The following is a 20,071-nucleotide window of genomic DNA, read 5'->3' as shown; positions in this document are numbered from 1 at the left end:
CGGCGCTGCGCACAGCGGCCCCTGGCGTCGCGGAGGAGTCTCTGCACAGCCTGTGCTTCGGGGACCGGCTCGGCTCAGCTCTTTTTTTGCCTTCTTAGCCGGCCTGAGGGCTCGGTGGGGCCGCTCGCAGCCGGGTGGCCCGGCGTGGTGGGAAAGGGGCTCGGCGGGCGGGTTCAAGGGGTTAAGGGAATTCCCTCTTGCCCCGAAGCTTGGTTGACCTAGCGCCTTTCTCCATGGTGGGATCCGAGGGTAAGTACTGTCAGCTAAGAGAAGAAGAAGAAGAAGAAGAAGAAGAAGAAGAAGAAGAAGAAGAAGTCGTCTGAGGTAGGTTGTTTTATTACCCAAACTAGCACTGATAATGTTACCTAGTTTGGGTAATGAAAGGTCTGCAACGGGGGTCTTCAAATTTGGCCCTTTTATGAGTGGGGGACTTCAACTCCCAGAATTCCTCAGCCAGCGTGCCTGGTTCAGGAATTCTGTGAGTTGAAGTCCACCAGTCATAAAAGGGCCAGGTTTGAAGACACCCCCCCCCCTGGACTGCAAGAAAACAACCAAGTTCAGAGAGCACCGAGGACCTCATCATTTCAAATCTGAGCTACAAATATTCTCCTTTATTGGTTCTTTTCTGCTCTTTCCTTCTACCTTTCACAGTATTATAGACCACTCAAGAGAGTAAATTTGTAGATTAAATTGTTCAATGAATCCAGTCCAATCACTCAATCCAATCTAATCCACAATATTATATCTTAGCTGGTTGTACGACTGTGTTTGCATCACTTTGAAACCATCCTTTACAATTTGCCATAGAATTGTTTGGAACCTGGCTCAATATCCCAAAACAAACAAACTCACTTGGAATTCCAGCAACAAAGTTTTATTTAAAAAGAAGCGTTTGCAAAGGCTTGGTGAACTGAAACACACACACAGGAGTTCAGTCACACCTCCAAGAGCTGTTTGACACATTTTTATATCCTGCTCCGGACGCAGATTCCCCCCTCCCCTATCGCACTCAACGCCCCTTCCCTAATCATCCGAAAACTACTCCGGGCTGCCTAAAACCACTGTCCCTCCCATGTTCCAAGAAGCCCCTTTTGTACACATCCTATCTATCACCAACTAATTTTCTGTTAACAATGCTCTGCTGTATTTCCTCTGTATTCCCTCTGCTTGTGGTTTAGGTTAGCTACAACTTCTGCTTTTCTTATTTGTATGAAATTTACTTGTCAGAGTTTATGACTTTCAGGTGGCTTCTTCTATCGATCTTTAGACTCATTAGAAATTTCTGAATAATAATCTATTCCTTTCAGAATCCAAGGGCTGGAAGGGACCTTGGATGTCTTCTAGTCTTCAGAATGTATTTTTTACTGGTATCTCTGCAAAATACATTGCAACCCATCTCTAATATATTTAGGAAGAAATTGGGTTTATTGGCCAGATACGCCTTGACTAGGGGTCTTCAAACTTGGCCCTTTTATGACTGGGGGACTTCAACTCCCAGAATTCCTCAGCCAAACAACAGAGAAAATCAGTGGAAAGGTCAGGGAAAAGATGAGAGTCCTCCATCTGGATTATATTTACCGGTACATCTGTCTGGACTATATTTACATCTTTCTTGAACTTTTGAAAGAGAATCAATGAACCGGCCTCATGTGGGACTAGAACTCACATCTCCAGGTTTCTAGCCTAATGCCTTAACCAGTTCAAAAAACTGGCTCTTGTAATTACAGGTACCACCTCACCTTTAACCTAGACACAGATTGTTGTTTTGGAATTCCTTTGTGGGTCCTAGTCAGCTTGTCTTATAAATATACTTTAATCTTTTCCGAATGTTAATTACTTGAATTTTTAAGATTGCTTGCTTGCAGACCACTCACAGACACATTTTTTGTACTGCTCTTAGACTAATAAACAGACTGGGTGAATCTCTGCATTCTTGTGCCTAGGGGCAGGGAGGAGATTGTCTTAATGACTGTGGAAACAGATTTTACTTCTTAAGTTTCAGTTGCTGGAGGTTTTTTCATTTTAAAAAACCACCATTGAAGCTGATCTCTTCAGAGTGGATCGGTTTACAGCCATAAAATAAAATGTCAAAAATGGAAAATTCTGATAGCAATGGTGGGAATGGACTTAGAGAGAAAATGGCACCATTTCCCATTACAGCATGTAATCAAAAGCTATAAACTTTTATGAGCTGTCTCCACCTTTCACCCTCACATCCAAGACAGGGGTCTTGTAAAGTACTGGGCCAAATATTTTTCTTTCCTTGACCGTTTTTGGAAATGATTAGCATGGCTGGCTGGGGAATTCTGGGAACTGAAGTCCACATATCTCAAGGTTGCCAAGATGGAGAAACTCTGCCCCATGGCTAGTGTCATATGGGTTGTATTCTCCTTGATCTGCCTTCTTATAAGTCACAGGTGGAGAACTATGGCCCTTTTATGACTTGTGGACTTCAATTGCCTGGGTGTTGAAATCCACAAGTCATAAAAGAGCCATAGTTCCCTACCCCTGTTTTAAAAGAAAGTCAAAGGGACAAATACTGTATCCTGCAAATATTCTGCAAAACAACTAGTGTTAAAACAACACAGAAAAAATCAGTGGAAAGGTCAGGGAGAAGAGGAGAGTCTGGACTATATTTACATCTGTCTGGACTATATTTACATCTTTCTTGAACTTCTTTTGAAAGAGAATCAATGAACCGGCTTCTTCCTCCCCCGTCCACTCTCTCTCCCTTTTCTTTTATTCAGCTTTCATTCAAAGCAGATGGTGGTGTTGGCACTTTTGTATTTGTATCTCAAACAATTGTGGTGGTATTATCTGCCAGTCCTCCTGCAACCTGATCCCTTTGCTAGTTTGGCAGAGAAGGTATCCATATGGCAGCAGTTGGCTTTTGGTTGTTCCCAGGGTTCATTTAAATGATCCTTTTTAGATATTGCTTGGCTGTTGAGGATCCAGTGCTTTAGATCTGAGGTCCCCAATCTATGGGCCGCAGCCCACTACCGGGCCGTGGCCTCTTGGCCGCCGGGCTGCATGAGAAGCTGGGCAGTGCACACATGTGTGTGTGTGCTCACCCCCCCATACCACCATTGCCACAAGTGTTGTGTGGGCAGCAGCAGCCCCGCTAGTATTGCAAGGATGGCAGCAGCGCTGCAAGTGGCAGGTGGGCCGCGGTGAGATCCTCACGCGGGGGAGGCGGCACGATCCTCACGCCAGGGGGCGGCATTGCTCCAGGCTGCTGCGCAAGCCTCGCCCAGGGGTGGCGGCGCAGTCCTTGTGCCAGGGGCAGCATCACTGTGGGCTACGGTGTGAGCCTCGCATGGGGGTGGCAGCGCGAGCGTCGCACCGGAGTGGCAGTGCTGTGGGCCATGGCGTGATCGTGCTGGTGGTAGCATCGCCAGGAGCCTGGAGGTGGCAGCACCACAAGCCTCACACAGGCACCACCATAGCTGAGAGCCTTGCATGCATGCTCGCAGTCCCATTTGCATGGTGCACATGCTCGCAGCCTGTTTGTAAATGCGTGTGCACGTGTGGCCATATTCACGTTTGTGCATATATGTGTAAGGTGCCTGCCCCTCCCTCTCCCACTGGGCCGCCAAAACAAAAAAGTTGGAAACCTCTGCTTTAGATCAGCTGCGCTCCAACAAGCTTCCTCAGATGTACTAGGCTGCAAACCCCATCATCCCCTGCCAGCACTCCCATTCCTTCTGGGTGTTAGCTTGGTATTCTGAGACTTGGTTGCCCCAAACCTCAAGACCCCAGCATGAGAAGTGACTCTGGTTCTTATGCAGAGATGACAATCTTTCTCTATTAAGGTAGCATGCCATTCTCCCAGGGACAAGTTCTTCCAGGCTATGTGAAGGGATGTGCAGGGCAAGGAGAGATAGTGGGGAAGAGGGCCAAAACTGGATGGGACATCCATTCTTCTATGTCCATTCCTTTTTTTCTCTATATAAAGGTAATCCTTGACTTACAACCACAACTGAGTCCAAACTTTCTGTGGCTAAGCAACATGGTTGGTAAGTGAGTTAGATTTGGCAAGCGAAGTTGATCTCTCTTTCCTCTCCCTCCTGCATATATGTGGTGCTATGTGTACATGCCAAGTTCCGCCAGTAGTAAGAATTCTCTGGAGTTCAGAAAAAAATATCTCCTGTGCTCAATGTTTGGCTGTCTTCCAGATTGTCACTCAGTTGAAGACCCAGCCTTCTCTCGGAGGTCTATTTAAAGATGAGTTTGAGTTCATTACTGTTCAGAAGGCAACAGAGAGGGATGCCCAGAGCAGGAAGTTCAGGATGTTTGACAACTCTGGGCCAATCATTATTCTGACCTTCTTTTCATTGGCCCTCATACCTGGATGGGTATGTACTGTATATTTCTATGAAGATATAGCAATGGAAATGGGAGGGTGTAGACTTCTCAAAAGTGCTATTTTGAAAGGCAACTGGACTGGGTTTCTTTTTTCCCCTTGAGGAAGAAGAACAAAATGTTTCATTTCTCATCCAAGAAACTTCCATCAGTTGTGAAGTTGTGAAATTCATCAGTTGTGAACTGATGAAGTTTCTTGGACACTTTTGAGACAACTATGACCTGGATGATTGAGAATCTCCATTTCTTGGATATGATGAGATGTGGTGCTGGCGACCAGCTTGGCTGGCTTCAAAAAAAGTGCTAGACCAATACATGGAAGTTCTGGGAACCTGTGGCTATTAGTCTTGCTGTGATTGCTTCTGAAGGACATCTGCTAGGAGACTTGTGGGCTTCTGTGTGCAGTTGATTGGCCACTGTGAGAACAGACAGCTGGATGAAATGGGCCAGGAGTCCAATCCAGCAAAGTGTTGTTTATGTCCTTATGAAGAAGGAGCAAAGCGTAATGGTAGGCTTTTTTTTAATGGAAATTGATCCCTGCCCAAGCCGTCTTGATCAACCAAACTCCCCCCAATGTGGAATATAAATTCAAGAAATATGCTATTATTGTTGTTATTGTCATGGCATTGTTTTTTTATAATAGCATCATCAACAATGCAGGGTGTCTTACTATGAAGAAGAAAACAAGTCTTCAGGTGCTTAGGGCAGAGGTGTCCAACCTTGTGGACTTCAACTCCCAGAATTCCCCAGCCAGCCATGCTGGCTGGGAAATTCTGGGAGTTGAAGTCCACAAGACTTAAAGTTGCTAAGATTGTACATCCCAAGCTTAGAGGGTGAGGAGTCTAGGAAGCCTCCTTACAACTAGTCCATGTTGTTCAACTTTGATGTGGGCAGAAAACTATGTGTGTTTATTTCACTCAAAAGTCTTGGAATCTCAGAAATCCACTGCTGCTTCCAAACATGTGCTGCCCTTCATAGCCCATTCTTCAACTAATTCCCTCAAATGTGTCTATGAGAATCATCAGTTGGTCCTTGCCAGGGATGAGATGTTAGTTCATTCCCTGAGGTGAGATTGGTCTGCTTCACTGACCTGATGCAAGGGTGTGTGTGTGTGTTTGTGTGTGTGTGTGTGTGTGTGTGTGTGTGGTGGTTGCAACTAAGACTGCAGAGATGGAGCTGGATTCTCTTACACATTTGGACAGTAATGAAGTCATACGGAGCAGGAAGAACATTGACGTGGCTAATTTTCCCACCCTGAAAAGTTCACATTGACCTTGTCAATCCTATTACACCTTGTAGACTGAGCAAGTGAGACTAGAGCAGAGGTCTCCAACATTTTGGGCACCAGGGACCGGTTCCATGGAGAGCGATGTTTCTGTGGACCGGAGGGTGCATGGTTTTGGGTGCTGCCTGCATCCCGGGGATGGGGCTTTGCTTGTTTGTACAGACTGGTTGCTGGCATGCCGCGGCCCGGTATTGGTCCACGGACTGGGAGTTGGGGACCCCTGGACTAGAGCATTATAGAACACAGAAGTTGGACCCAAAAGAGGTGATATGATAGCAATATTCCAATATCTCAGGGGTTGCCACAAAGAAGAGGGAGTCAAGCTATTCTCCAAAGCACCTGAAGGCAGGACAAGAAGCAACGGAGGGAAACTAATCAAGGAGAGAAGCAACCAAGAACTAAGGAGAAATTTCCTGACAGAACAATTAATCAGTGGAACAACCTGCCTCCAGAAGCGGTGAATGCTCCAACACTGGAAGTTTTTAAGAAGAGACTGGATAGCCATTTGTCTGAAATGGTATAGGGTTTCCTGCCTGAGCAGGGGGTTGGACTAGATGACTTCCAAGGTCCCTTCCAATATCATCATCATCATCATCATTAAAGAAGAAGAAAAGATGGCGAGTCCAACTAAGAGCACCCAGACCCCAAATATAGCCGATAAAAGTCCCAACCACCCTAATTGGAGACCTGGGTGAACATCCAGATCTTCTGATCTTCTCACAACACTATTTGGATGTTTCATGTGGCTATCTGGGAGTCCCATCTCTTCTACCTCTTACTTTCTTATTGTAGCCACCTGCCACCCAGGAATTGCTATGCCAGTATCTGAGTGACATTTTAAGAAAAAGAAAAAGAAAAAAGATTTGAGCTCACTGTTACTCATGCACTGCTGGGTCTCTGTCTCTTTTCCAGGTGGCATCTCAGGCATGTTCCTACCCTTGCCAATGTCCCGCACAGAGTCCCCCCTGCCCTCTTGGCAACAGCCTTTCGCTAGATGGCTGTGGTTGCTGCAAGGTATGTTCCTGGCAGCTTGGGGAGCTGTGTTCGCTGCAGGAACCTTGTGATCCCCACAAAGGGCTCCACTGTGACTTTTCCAAAACCCAGAAAGACGGAGGCATCTGCTTAGGTGAGTAGTTTGCTCCTGTTCTTCTCCTTTTACAAGAGCCTAATTTGCACGTCACGGATAGCGATTGTTCCACCCCATTTCTGTGCTGGTCCCCCAACTTCCCCCTTTCTGGGGACCAGTGTGGAATAGCAATGAAGAAAGGGAACGATTGAAGATGTGGCCTTTCCCCCCAAGCTTTTGGCCAGGACAGGGTTGAATCAGGACTCAATAGTATGGCTGGTCTGGCACCTAGTGGGAAGAGTTTTGTTTTGCTCTTTTTATTTGTTGTTGTGTTAGATGAGAGAGATTGCGGGGGGGGGGCAGGCAGGCAGACTATGGCAAAGGAGGAGAGAGTGAAGAATTGGCTGTGCCAAAAACTAATTAGGACATTGATTGTCTATAACAGGGGTGTCAAACTCAATTTCATTAAGGGCCGCATCAGCATTGCGGTTGCCCTCAAGGGGCCGGGTGGGTATGGCCAGGGTGGGCATGGCTAAAGTGCGTATGGCCTGCTGGGTGGGCGTGGCTAGAGTGTGTATGGCCTGCTGGGTGGGCGTGGCTAGAGTGTGTATGGCCTGCTGGGTGGGCGTGGCCAGCTCTACATCGTTCGCATCAAGGGTGCCTATGGGGGCCTGGGCAGGAGTGGGACAGATCTGAGGGTCTCTGGCAGAAGGAGGGTCTCTGGGCCAGGGCCAAGGCAGTGGGGGCTGTTCCCTCACTGTTTCCAGGATGGCTTCATGGGCCACATGAAACCATTTCGCGGGCCGGATCCAGCCCCCGGGCCTTGTGTTTGACATGTCTGGTCTATAAAGACTGAATGTTAAAATAAGCAGGATATGTATAAGCTAAAAATTATTGATAAAGGTAAGAATGTTATTTTTATTTAATTGATATAACAAGAATGGGATTAAACACGAGACAGTAAATACTAAGGGAAAAAGAGAGGAAATATTTAATGTGGTAGTTTGAGACTTGTACTGAAGATACTTGTAGGTCACTGAATTATTGATTAACTCAGCCGCCGCATCGCTTTTTAAATGCTTAAATGTAACATTAGAAAATCAATAAAACATTAAAAAAAGAAGAAGAAGAAGAATTGGCTGTGCCTAGCTTTGAAAAATGGGAATACAATAGAAGGCAAAATATGATAGCATTTTTCAAGTCCCCTGAAAGAATATTGCACAGAAGAAATGTCTTCTGGATCACCCCAAGACATAGGGCCAAATAATGTTCTTAATTTACAGAATGGCAGATTCTTTCTGAACATCAGAAAAAGCTTCTTAACATCAGTTTAGTGGAGCCAACGGTGGGGGGGTGGTTTGGTGGGTTCCTTTCGGTAATGTTTTGCAGGTCAAGATTGGATGCTTTGATTTGGATTCCTGCAGAGAATTGGATCTAATGGTTTTAAGTGACCCTCCCCAATACTCTGAGGCTACAAAAAGCTTGTTCTTTGGTGGGCTTCGGTTATAAGAAGATAGATTTCATCTGCACTTTAAGGGCAAAAGCATTGTCCAGTTTACAGGTAGTCCTTGACCGCCACTGAGCCCAAGATTTATGTTGTTAAGTGAGTTTTGCCCCACTTTACAACATTTCCTGTCACAGTTGCTAAGTGAATCACTGCAGTTGTTAACTTAACCCCGGGTTGTGAAGTGAATCTGGCTTCCCCACCGACTTTGCTTGTCAGAAGGTCACAAAAGGTGATTACCTGACCCTGGGACCCTGCAAACGTCATAATATGAACCATTTGCCAAATCTGTGAATTTTGATCATGTGATGCTGCAACGGTCGTTTATGAAAAACGGTCATAAGTTACTTTTTCTACTGCTGTTGCAACTTTGAATGGTCACTAAACTGAACTGTTGTAAATCGAGGACTCCCTGTGCTGAGATGGATAATGGGCTGAAATAATTTTTTATGTTGTTTCTAGATATGATCTACAACAGTATTTCCCAGCATGGACAATCTTAAGTTATATAGACTTCAACTCCCAGAATTCTTAGCAGTGTCTATGCTGCCTGGGGGATTCTGGGAGTTGAAGTCCAATAGCTCAAAATTACGCCAGTTGGGGAATACTGTTCAATACACTTCCCGTTTCATTGGTTTTACAAAGCCATAATTCTATGTTTCAAGATTAATCTCTTTTAAAAGACTTTAGTGTGTATGCATTCTGTTCAGAGGGGGGGGAAAAACTCCAAATGAACCAAACCAAACTAAAGCAAGTATTCATTCATTTCCAATCAATGGGAATTTGAATGAATGGAAATGCATCTATTTTTGTTTTTATTGCTCTGCAGTGGGAGCATTATTTGGCATGGAAGAAGGAGAACTTTAGTTCATTCAAAGGTCATGAAGAGTAGCCAAAAAGAGAGAACATTAATAAAATTGTAAGTTTTATTTTGTTTGGATAAGTGGCAGTCTGCGTGTCCATCCTTTAGTACAGTATACTAAAAATGGCTACCCTTTGACATGGAATTTGGCAAGCTGGGGACTAATACACCGGAAATGTCATGCCATTTGATTGGAAAATACCAAAGGTTACAGACCTAAGAATACTCACTGGATTGTAATGAAAATGAAAGCAGAGAAAAAGAAGGGAGGAAAAAAACGATTAAACTGTCTAAAACCAAAGAACCACGTCCTGCTATTAAGGATGGATTTGCTGACATTCTACTGCTTTTATAGAAAATATGGCTGTATTTATAATAAAATACTCAGAGCTTTCCATTCTGTTTAACGCTACCCAGTGTAAGTGTGGTGATTGCTTGTGTGCACTATACACGCATTCTGTGTTAATCTCCCTGCTCACACATCCCTTTGTGTTCCTTCTCCAGCTCATGAAGGTTCCTCCTGTGTCGTGATGGGCAAAACCTATCTAAACGGAGAGAGCTTCCAGCCCAGTTGTCAGCTGCAGTGTATCTGCATGGATGGGTCCATTGGCTGCACGCCCCTTTGCGCTGGTGGGGCACGTCTCCCTCCCCCCGATTGTCCCTTCCACCGCTGGGTAAAAGCACAGAACAAGTGTTGCGAAGAGTGGGTGTGTGAAGGAAGCCGTCGAAAGACCCCTGACAAGAAAGGTACGGCTGGCGAGAGGGGAGAACTATGAACAGGGACCGAGAGGAGGCACTGTAATTGCTGAATCAAGGTAGATCTTATGGCTCTGTTGAACTCACCTTGGATGAAGGGTCAAGAGAAAGCCAGGGAAGCCCAAACAGTCTTGAGGAAGAGGAGAATGAGATTGTTTTATGCACTTAGGACTGGTAGAAGGGAGAGGATCATAAGAAGTTATAGAGTGGCCGCTTCCTGTGCAGAACTACGGTATTTGTCAGGGCTGGGCAATGTTGAAGGAAACCTGCGTCGTTGAACAACCTTAAAACAAAATCTTGAAACAGAGCCAGGAGCCTGCCCACCCTCTTCCAAAAAAGAAGAAAAGGGCAAATGAAAAGAGCTCTTCAAGAACAAGCAGAGCTGTCCAAAAGTTGTTTTTTCTTCTTCTTCTTCTTCTTCTTCTTCTTCTTCTTCTTCTTCTTCTTCTTCTTCTTCTTCTTCTTCTTCTTCTTCTTCTTCTTCTTCTTATTATTATTATTATTATTATTATTATTATTATTATTATTATTATTATTATTATTATTATTATTATTATGTTGGAAGGGACACTGGAGGTCATCTAGTCCACCCCCCTGCTCAGGCAGGAAACCCTATACCATTTCAGACAAATGGTTGTCCAGACTCTTCTTTAAAAAAAAGGAGTCCACTAGACAACAGAGAAAAGGGAAGGATCATCAGTCAGAAAGTTATGTAAACTCTTGGCTGAATTCATACACCATGTTAATGTATACAGTATAATGTGATTTGCTTGGATTTGGTTTAATGGACTCCGTTGAGTTGCATTGATACGTCCAGAGCATGACATAGATTTACAACCTGACCACCCAGATATTCTTCTCTTTACAGTCAAGAGAATAGCTTTCTCATCAGTTCAGAGATTTTAACAAAGACGGGAAAAAGAAGCCTTAATTAGCTATTGAATTGAGTCCTGAAAATGAAAACGTCCCAGCTGCTAAGATTTCTCTAATTTTATTTTCTTCCCTTCCAATAATTTTGTTGAAAGAAACCTTAAGAGACTCTTGCTTTGGGTTGAAGAAGCAGTTTGGCGGGTCAAATCCCGAGTGCCGTGTAGCAGAGTGAGCGCCTGTTACTCGTCCCAGCTTCTGCCAACCTAGCAGTTCGAAAGCACGTAAAAAATGCAAGTAGAAAAATAGGGACCACTACGGTGGGAAGGTAACAGCGTTCCGTGCGCCTTTGGCGTCTAGTCATGCCGGCCACATGACCACGGAGACATCATCGGACAAGCGCTGGCTCTTCGGCTTTGAAACGGAGATAAGCACCGGCCCCTAGAGTTGGAAACGACTAGCACACATGTGCGGGGGAACCTTTACCTTTTTTATTTACTCCTTAAAACATGGGTGACAGATGAAAGCTTAGTGTGATGCGTGAACTAGTCCTGTTTTCAAACAAGAGCAGAACAGACAGAAGTAATTCAGGCACACACGCTGTTTAGTGATTTAAACATGACATTTCTGTATATTGGTGCCACCACTGCGAAAACCCTACCACATCTCTTGTACTTAATCTAGTGAATTGGTGTAATGAGAAGAGAGCCTCTGAGACTAATAATAGACATTAAAAATTTTGGAGTAGAACAACATTGTCGCCAGCAATCTCAATGACTTTTCAGAAAGAGATATTTCAGTATCTGTCTCTTGCTGGACAATCCTTTAAAATTCCTCTGTAAGTGGCCAATCTCCCATATGTGTAACTAATTTCTAATGCTGTTCCTCTTGGCCATAAAGTGGATTTTTAAAAAAATATTCACCCCCTCCAATATGGTGCATTATTGCAGGATGAGATGAAGCCAGTGTGGATTTAATTCAATGAAAGTCAAGTCTTTAAATCAGTCTTCTTCAGCTTGGTGCCTTTCAGATGTTTCAGGCTGCCACAGCTTGGCCAAATGGATGAATGAGGTTAAGGCAAGCTGTGTGAAAAAGAAATCACATCTCTTTTACTTTTAATTTTTAGAATTTGCTCATGGAAGTTCTTTTTGCCCATCTCAGTTTACAGGAACAAACTTGCCGAGAAGCATGAGTTAAAGCTTAAGTCCACACTGAATAACCTTCAGGTGAACTGCTTGGTGCAGACCACTGAATGGAGTGCCTGTTCTAAGACTTGTGGGATGGGCATCTCTTCCCGTGTTACCAATGACAACCCTCAGTGCCAATTGGAGAAGGAGAGCAGGCTGTGCTTGGTTCGATTCTGCAATGCCTCTCTGGACAGGAGCATCAAGGTACAGTGGAAATTGAGTGAAGTGGGTGCAAGTGTCAGATATCAACTTCTTCAAGGGGATGGGAGGACAGTTGGCGGGACCAGAAATGATTGAAAGAAGCTGGATAATTTATGTCAAGAATCTCCTGAGATTAATAGGCTGAATTGAACTAATTTTCATTGAGGTGGCAAATATATCTGATTGTGCATTACAGGGAGGAGCTGGATGGCTTTCTTGGACCTGGGGGAAAAATGGCAGAATATGGGCGGGGTTGGTTTGATGGGGGAAGGGGCCAGCAGTGGCATCTTGATAGTCATGGGCAGAGGGAGGGACATATGACAAAAGACAAGGCGGTATCTAGTACTAATTTTGCTTTTCAACTCTCTGGGCTGAACCCCACTACCTGGTTGTCTGATCCTCAGTGGGCCTACCTCAGGCTGCTTCTGCTTAAAGCCTAGTTAGCCTGTAATAAAATACTCATCATTCTGGACTTTATCATATCTCCATGTTTGCTCCCTAGCATAAGAATAAAGGCCCAATTGATTGGTCATCCCAGGCACCTGATGAACCCTATTGATTTTCAGAGGACACATCCCTTTAGGACTTGGTGAATGGTTTGGCCAAGGTCTTAGTCATCTCTTGGAATGAGAGGGGGGCAACAGCCTTGGGTTGAATTGTACCTGTTGTATTCATTTTAATTAGATCAATTGGAAGAGGTTATCAAGGCCCCTCAGTCCAGCCATTGCAGTTTCCAGATTAAAACTTCCTTCACAAATTCTGTCCAGCATCTCCAGCAAAAAGGAAGCTGGAGCTCACGTCTTAGTATGTTTTAGATTTTTTGTAGTTATACATTCTGAAAGATCCTGCAGAGGATGATGGGTTTTTTGCATAATAAACATTTTGTAACTAGAAAACTGAGCTGAGAGAAAATGTGCTTTGAATTGTATTTTTCATATTTATGCCCTGCTTTTCCTCTTATTAGTTCAAGATAACAGTGTTATGGTGTAGATGTTATTCTCGTGATAAACCCATAACATGGCTGAACTGGTTGAGTGGTTCAAAGATCCCAACTAAGGACAGGTAGTTTACAATAGTCAAGGCATTTCTGGTTTCTGGTACTGTAAAATAAAGCATTTTCAGAACCTTGGAGAGCTCCATATAGGAATACAGGTTTGTTTTAAATTAACTGTGAAAATTGTTGTTTTAGCATCTGTCTAACACAGGGGTGTCAAACTGCCGGCCTGCAGGCCGGATGCATCACCAGGAAACCGCGTCCACCCCATTGCCAGCAATGGGGAAAAAGTTCCGATACGTCGCACGACGTCACATGAAGTCGCGAGTTTGACATGTCTGGTCTAAAACCTTAAAACACTGCTTCTCAATCAAGGCCAATTGAAAATGTGTAAACTTCACCACTGAGTGTAGATCACCATCCTCCAGACATTTTATGATTTTTTGCAGTTGAAATCCTGACAACATGTGTTACATACCCAGAAAGATTTCACAAAGCTGTTCGTTATCTGGAGCTGAAATTAGTGTTGATGGTCCCAGTTCCAGCCAAAGTTTGAATATAGACGTGGTAGTCCAGGCAAGACAGTTGATGTTTCCAGAAAGGCAGCTTAAAATCCGCAGATGGAAAAACACAAGGCCAGATTCTCACACACATTGTTTTTCCACTCAATTGCTGTAAAGCGTTGTCCCTTAAACTAAAAGGTCCGGCTTTCACCTGATCATCTCTGGTACCAGAGCCTAGGTCCTCACAGTTGGATCTGCCTGGAATCACAGCTCAATCCTTCTCTCCTTCTTCTGATGCAAAGTCACATATGACAGTTTGGATGGTATGATAACCATCAGGTTGAAAAAGGCCGGGATAACTCAGACCCCATCCAAGCTGACCCATATCTGTTTTTAATTTCTTTTCAGAAAGGGAAGAGGTGCCTGCGAAACCCTAAATCTCGCGAGGCAATCCACTTTCAGTTCACCAGCTGCACCAGCATCCACTCCTATTGGCCCACATTCTGTGGCAGCTGCACGGACAATCGCTGCTGTACGCCACGTATCACCACCACAGTGAAAGTGGAATTTCGGTGCCCCGAGGGAGAGTCGTTTGTTCAAAAAATGATGTTCATCAAGTCTTGCTCTTGCCACTATGACTGTCCTGCAGATAATGATGTCTTTCTGGCCAGTTACCACCGGTCAATGGTAGGGGACCACTTCAAACTAAAGAATCAGTAATGCTGGATCCTGCCCCCACTCTAAGCCCAGCAGATTGAATGTATCTAAAGATGTATTTGCTGATCACAAATGATCCGAGAGGCTTCACGTCCAGAGATGAGTAACGTATATCTGGCGTGCTGCATTCTAAGGGCTAATCTACTTGATTCTCCACCAACCCCCAACCCAATCTTCTCTGAAGACCCAGATTCCATGTTCTTTCCCCTATGAAGTATGGAAAGCACATTGATGTGTCCTATCTACATTTGGTTGCTGAATTCTATACTAGCAGTTGTGCTATATGAATGCCTATCATCAGCTCTTTCCTTCACATAATCTTGGTCATGCACAATGAAGCCCTTCAGAAAAATGTTAGCTCACAATGGCCTAGTGTCCTCTTGCTGCAGATGTTGAACAAGCATGCAGAAATATGTTCAGAAGCTAGTGAAGAAACATATTCAGAAGCTAGTGGCAACGAGAGATTTGGAAAATCTTGAACGATATGCATATGTAAAAAGGTTTGATCCTACAGAATGCCTGATCTGCTGAAAAGCACTGATTTGGACAGCCTACATCTCTGCAGTGGATTCCTTCATCAGGCTATTGGAAGATGTGCATTGCAGTCTTGAAGTGATTTCCGATGACGTTTGTTCTTAGTGATCACACAGTCATTCATAAAATTGATCCAGAGAGTCTTAGCTTTCAGAATAATGGAAGAACAAAGTTGGAAGGGACCTTGGAGGTCTTCTAGTTCACCCCCCTGCTCAGGCAAGAAACTCTAGACCATTTCAAACAAACGGTTGTGCAATCTCTTCTTAAAAACCTCCAGTGTTGGAGCACCCACAACTTCAAGAGGCATGTCATTCCACTGATTAATTGTTCTAACGGTCGGGAAATTTCTCCTCCGCTTGAGGTTGCTTCTCTCCTTGGTTAGTTTCCATCCTTGATTAGTTTCCTTCCATTGCTACCACTTCTCAGCTTTCTAGGTTTTCTTACCACAGTAATTTTCCTTTCATTCTTTTTTCCCTTTCCCATATGTACAAATCCGTTAAGGTGAAACCGAAGAAATAGCTTGCTTAAACTGTTAGTGCTGCTATTGCCTATGGATTGTTTGCAGGATGTAATTACCTCCTGCATTTCCACCCCTGAGTATCTCTAATAACTCTTTGGTTCATTGCCCTTTCAAATATTGATAATTAATTTACTGTCCCCCACCCCTAGCCTTTATATAATTAATTATAATGAACACTTTTTGCTATGGATCACTTTTATTTATCCCTTTTAATACAACTTTATTGAATTTTCTAAAAGTATAAAATACAGCCAGAAAAAGCAAAACGAGGGGTGCAGATGAGAAGTGGGAAAAAAGTATAGAAAAAAGTAACTTCCAACTTTCTTTGATAAAGATACAAGCATGAAATATAATGATGCTTTGAACTAGAGTAAACCATAGCACAGTACTTCTGTAGTCATAAACAGTTGTAATCATCAAATCCTGAGGTTAAAATTTCATTTTTTTTCAGTTTCAAGCAAAACATCTGAAAACATGCAGAAGTGAAGTTAGACAAAACCATTTTTTTAACAGAAGTCATTTCTGCTAACTCCATTAACTTCACCATCCATCCTTCCATTGTGTGTATTTTTATTTCCTTCTTGATGTTTTTCTTCTCTATTTAGAATCTCAGTTCATGATTCAGATGGGTCAGTTCAGGATAACTGTGCTTGCTGCACCTCAAGATGAGAGTATTGAGATCTTTTCAAATTGGATCATTTTTTCAAGCTGATCCACATGGCTGGATTGAATCAACAAATACAAAGTGGATTCTGCGTGGTTTGCACAGGTTTATTTGCAACCATCTGCATCCCATACACAGCCTGGGGAACAAGCATCTGTTGTAAATTCCTAGAAACACCAAGGGGATCTCAGCAGACCGTGAATAAGACAAGGACTCTCAAGGTGAGGTGAAAAGCTTAAGATAGGATGTTGCTAGTACCAAAAATTAAATTTGGGAGTCATTAGGGAAGAAACAGGCAACATCCTCCCCATGTCGTATCAGTATTAATGCTGGGCAGAGTTTATGTTTTATTTTTTTAACATTACCAATGTTAATGTTCTCAAACTACTTACGTCATTTATAATCTGAACTCAATTTTCTTAGTGATTCATTCATATTCTCCCTCCCTCCCTCCCTCCCTCTCTGAATCTGTTGGATATGCTTAAACTACAATGCATGTAGTATCATCACCAGCACTGTCCGCTAGAGGATGCTGTTCATTAATGCTTAGAAATCCCAACTGTATAAGAAATACACCCTCAGCTTGTTTGTTTTTAAACATCTCCCAAGAGCCAATATAAAACCCAAATACTTTAGCAAGTTCTAAATGATCCGAACTGTTCCTGCAGAATAAGTAGCCCTGTTGCTGACTTCCTGTCTTGTCGTATCTGCTTGCAGGCCAGTGGAAAGGCAGACAACCAACCAAAATCTAAAGCCCCAAATGTTGAGCTTCAAATGGCCACAGAACAGATGTGCAAAGCAGCTGCTTGGTTGTTGTGGCCTGAATGTAAGCAGGCTTTAAGGAGGCTTAGCAGCTTATGGACTCTACTCCATCAGCGTATCCTGCTAGAGTGCCAAGCCTTCCGTGCTTTAAGCTGCAGTGCCTGTAGAAAACAGTATTCTGATAGGCTGATGTTGGATGAGGTTATGGAAGACCTGGAAGAAGATATATTCTTGGTAGGTCCTTATTTAGAGCCCTCCACCCCACCTCTTGAATGTCTTGATGCTGTTGCTATTGTCTGTTTGTTCTTAACTTCCTCCGAGCTGAATTGGTACAGTGGCAACCAGGCAGGTTGGCTCCATTAACACAGTTGCTGATAAAATCTGTAGTATTTCATTTCCACACAGGGCAACTTGAAGCCCCTATGATGCCCACAACCAAGACACAACAGGCCTTGTTCCCTTCTGTTCATGTTTATTAGCAACTGGTAAACAGAGATGTATTGCTTTTGACTTTGTAGGAGCAGACTGCCTAACAGCTGGTCGTGAACTAACCCAACTCAACTTGGCAATCAGGAACAACTACATGACTTTCCATGTTTCCTTTTCCTTTCTGATCTTTTCCCCCCCTTCTGGATTCTGTCCTTTGAATAAACCAGTAAATACTCCAAATAAAGAAAAAAACAGCAAGCAACACAGGGAGAAGAAGAGATGAAACCACCCCAGAACATGTTTTCTGTTGCAGCAGACCAACCACATAAGAAGCATTAGGTGCTTGGTTATTTTCTGCCCCTTTGAGACCTTGGCCACCAGGTGACAGTGTTCACTTTGCTAAGCAGAGCAAATAGCAGTCAAGAGTATAAGGTTTCAACTCCATTGAACTGAATTTAACATATTTGTGAGAAGGTATACATAAAGACACATTAGAAACAGCCCTGCATATAGGAAGGGCAACAAGCTCAACCATTCATCCACTGGTTAAAAATAAGAGGTCCTTGGTGCTCTCTGAGTTTGGTTGTTTTCTTGCAGGTTTTCATTATCAAAACATGGTAATATCATCAGTGCTCTGGGCACATTACCTAGGTTGGGTAATGAGCCGTCTGCAAGAAAACAACCAAACTCGGAGAGCATCAAGGACCCCTCATTTCAACCGTGAGCTCTAAATATTGTCCTTTACTGGTTAAAAATAATTTACAGCGTCATGTATGGGACACTTGAGCAAAATGGTAGATAACAATCCCAGTATGACCCAAGTGGCAAAAATCCCATGTTGGATTTTTAAAAACACTTATTCCATGCTATCATTTATTTATTGCATTTACCTCTCACCTTTCTTTAGGAAATTAAAGCATCACTCATATACCCCTCTCACCTTTTTATTCCTAAAACAACCTCCTGAAGTACATTTTGCTGAAAGAGTAATTGACCAATATCGTCCAGGAAATTTTCATGGGTGAAGATAGTCTTCACCTTGGGTCTCCCCAGTCCCAATCCAATATTTTAACCTGTTTGCCTTGGAAGTAAAAACCCAATGAGTCCAATGGAGCAAACTAAGGCATTTTCACTGCTTACTTAGTTCTAAATGACTGAACAAATTGTTGTACAGTAATTAAATCATATCCGACTCTTTAGATACATGGATCATAGTCTGCCAGGCTCTCCTGACCTGCACCGTCTCCCAGGGTTAGCCCAGATTCACATTCCTTACGTCAATGACACTATCTGACCATCTCATCCTCTGCTGTCCCCTTCGTCTTTTGCCTTCAATTTCTCCCAACACCAGAGTTTGTTTTTTTCTTTTCTTTTCCTAATGACTTCTCATTTGGTGGCCAAAGCATTTGTGCTCCAGTATTTATCCTTCCAAAGAGCAGGGTTTTATTTCCTTTAGGATTGCCTGATTTACTTATAGCTCTACACTTTTCACCTAGGCCATAGAAAGTCAACTCCGGGTTTTGCTGCTGCATTGGGCGAGTGGGGAGGGAGAGCTTGCAGCTGTGGCTCATCATTCATGTGCTTTGACATCCACCCCGTTCCATTCCCTGTAGTTAATTATAAGAGAGAGGACTTGGTGGCTTAAGCCGCCCAGCAGGAAAAGTGAGCTTTGCACGTGACTTGTTCCTGCAAGCAGCAGTCAACACACTGCTTTCCCGATAGCCGTCCTCCCAGCCCCCCATCCCAGCCCTGGGCCCCCCTCCAGGCAGACCTATCATTTTCTTCCAGGTTATCCTTCTCTGCATGTGTGTGCTCACCAGATGGGGCCCATCCTGGGTGTGCCAGCTGCTTCTGTAAGGATAAGAGAATCCTTTCTCGGTATTTAGTCCTGAACCCTAGCAGAGCCAAGGGACTTATCAGCCGAGCCCAGCTAACTCTTGGTGGGGACGACAAAGGTCCAGTGTTCAGGCAGCCCTTGTGACATTTTGCAGTTAAAATAAGGCAAGGTAGAAGTGGGAAGTTTCCCCCCCCCTTCCCCCCCCCCAGAGATCTTCAAATGGTGGACCTGTTTGCCAGGGGTTCTGACTTTGCTGAATTAAAAGCAAAGAATTGTTTTGGGGTTTTTTCCTGGCAAAATTCTAATTTTTGCAGAGAGTTCAAAGCAAAATTCAGTCAGTAACTAATTAAGGAACTGAATATACAGTAGCTCTAAGGCAGTGTTTTACAAACTTGGCAATTTTAAGACGCATGGACTTCAACTCCCAGGGAATTCTAGAAGCCCATGGGTCTTAAAGTATCCTAGGCTGAGAAACACTGGTCTAAACTGACTGTAATCCTGCATTAAGCAAAGGACTATTCTGTCCATAGTATCATGCTGCACCAAAGCCTGTGTTAAACTAATTAAATTGTTATTTTTCATGTGATTGAGATGGGTCAACTGGCTCCATTGACTGAAGTTTTGTCTTGGCTACACCCGATTTTGGAACACACATTCTGAGATTATTACTCAGAAAACAAGGATGACCTTCTAAACATTTTACCTCTCTGTTCTTTTCCAGATCAAATATTTGTGATCATAACTGGTTATTCATAATCCGGTAGGGACTTTTTAGAAGCTAGGAAAGGTTATTTCACCTGTAGGGTGTTTTTTTTACTGTTTTATTTAAATAACTTTTTCTATACTCATCTTTTTAAAAGTGGAATATAAATACAAAAAGCAATTTTAAAATAAAAAATAGAATTACAGCAACCTATGGAAAACACATGGGATAGGAAGGCCAACACTAAAAGTTGAATTTTTAATAAAGGTACCTTAATAAAGATAAAAAAAATATACCAGGATTTAGGACCTGGCATAC

At 43.4% G+C, this 20,071-nt stretch overlaps 1 protein-coding gene across 1 annotated transcript; it reads left to right on the top strand.

Moving 5' to 3' along the window:
* Positions 1-64: 64 nt before the first annotated feature.
* Positions 65-14,307, top strand: LOC308672293 (CCN family member 2-like; the record flags this gene model as incomplete). Its single annotated transcript, XM_081335100.1, has 6 exons — positions 65-324; positions 4,176-4,355; positions 6,560-6,773; positions 9,584-9,826; positions 11,864-12,093; positions 13,996-14,307. Exons 2-6 carry the CDS (start codon positions 4,290-4,292, stop codon positions 14,305-14,307), a joined length of 1,065 nt encoding a protein of 354 aa, XP_081191226.1. The 5' UTR covers positions 65-324; positions 4,176-4,289.
* Between the last annotated feature and the right edge of the window lie 5,764 nt (positions 14,308-20,071).

The sequence above is a fragment of the Vipera berus genome (assembly GCF_964194415.1).
Source record: "Vipera berus genome assembly, chromosome: 9".
Lineage (NCBI taxonomy): Eukaryota > Metazoa > Chordata > Lepidosauria > Squamata > Viperidae > Vipera > Vipera berus.
The sequence above is the reverse complement of the archived record's forward strand: the minus strand, read 5'-3'. Positions and strand labels throughout refer to the sequence as shown.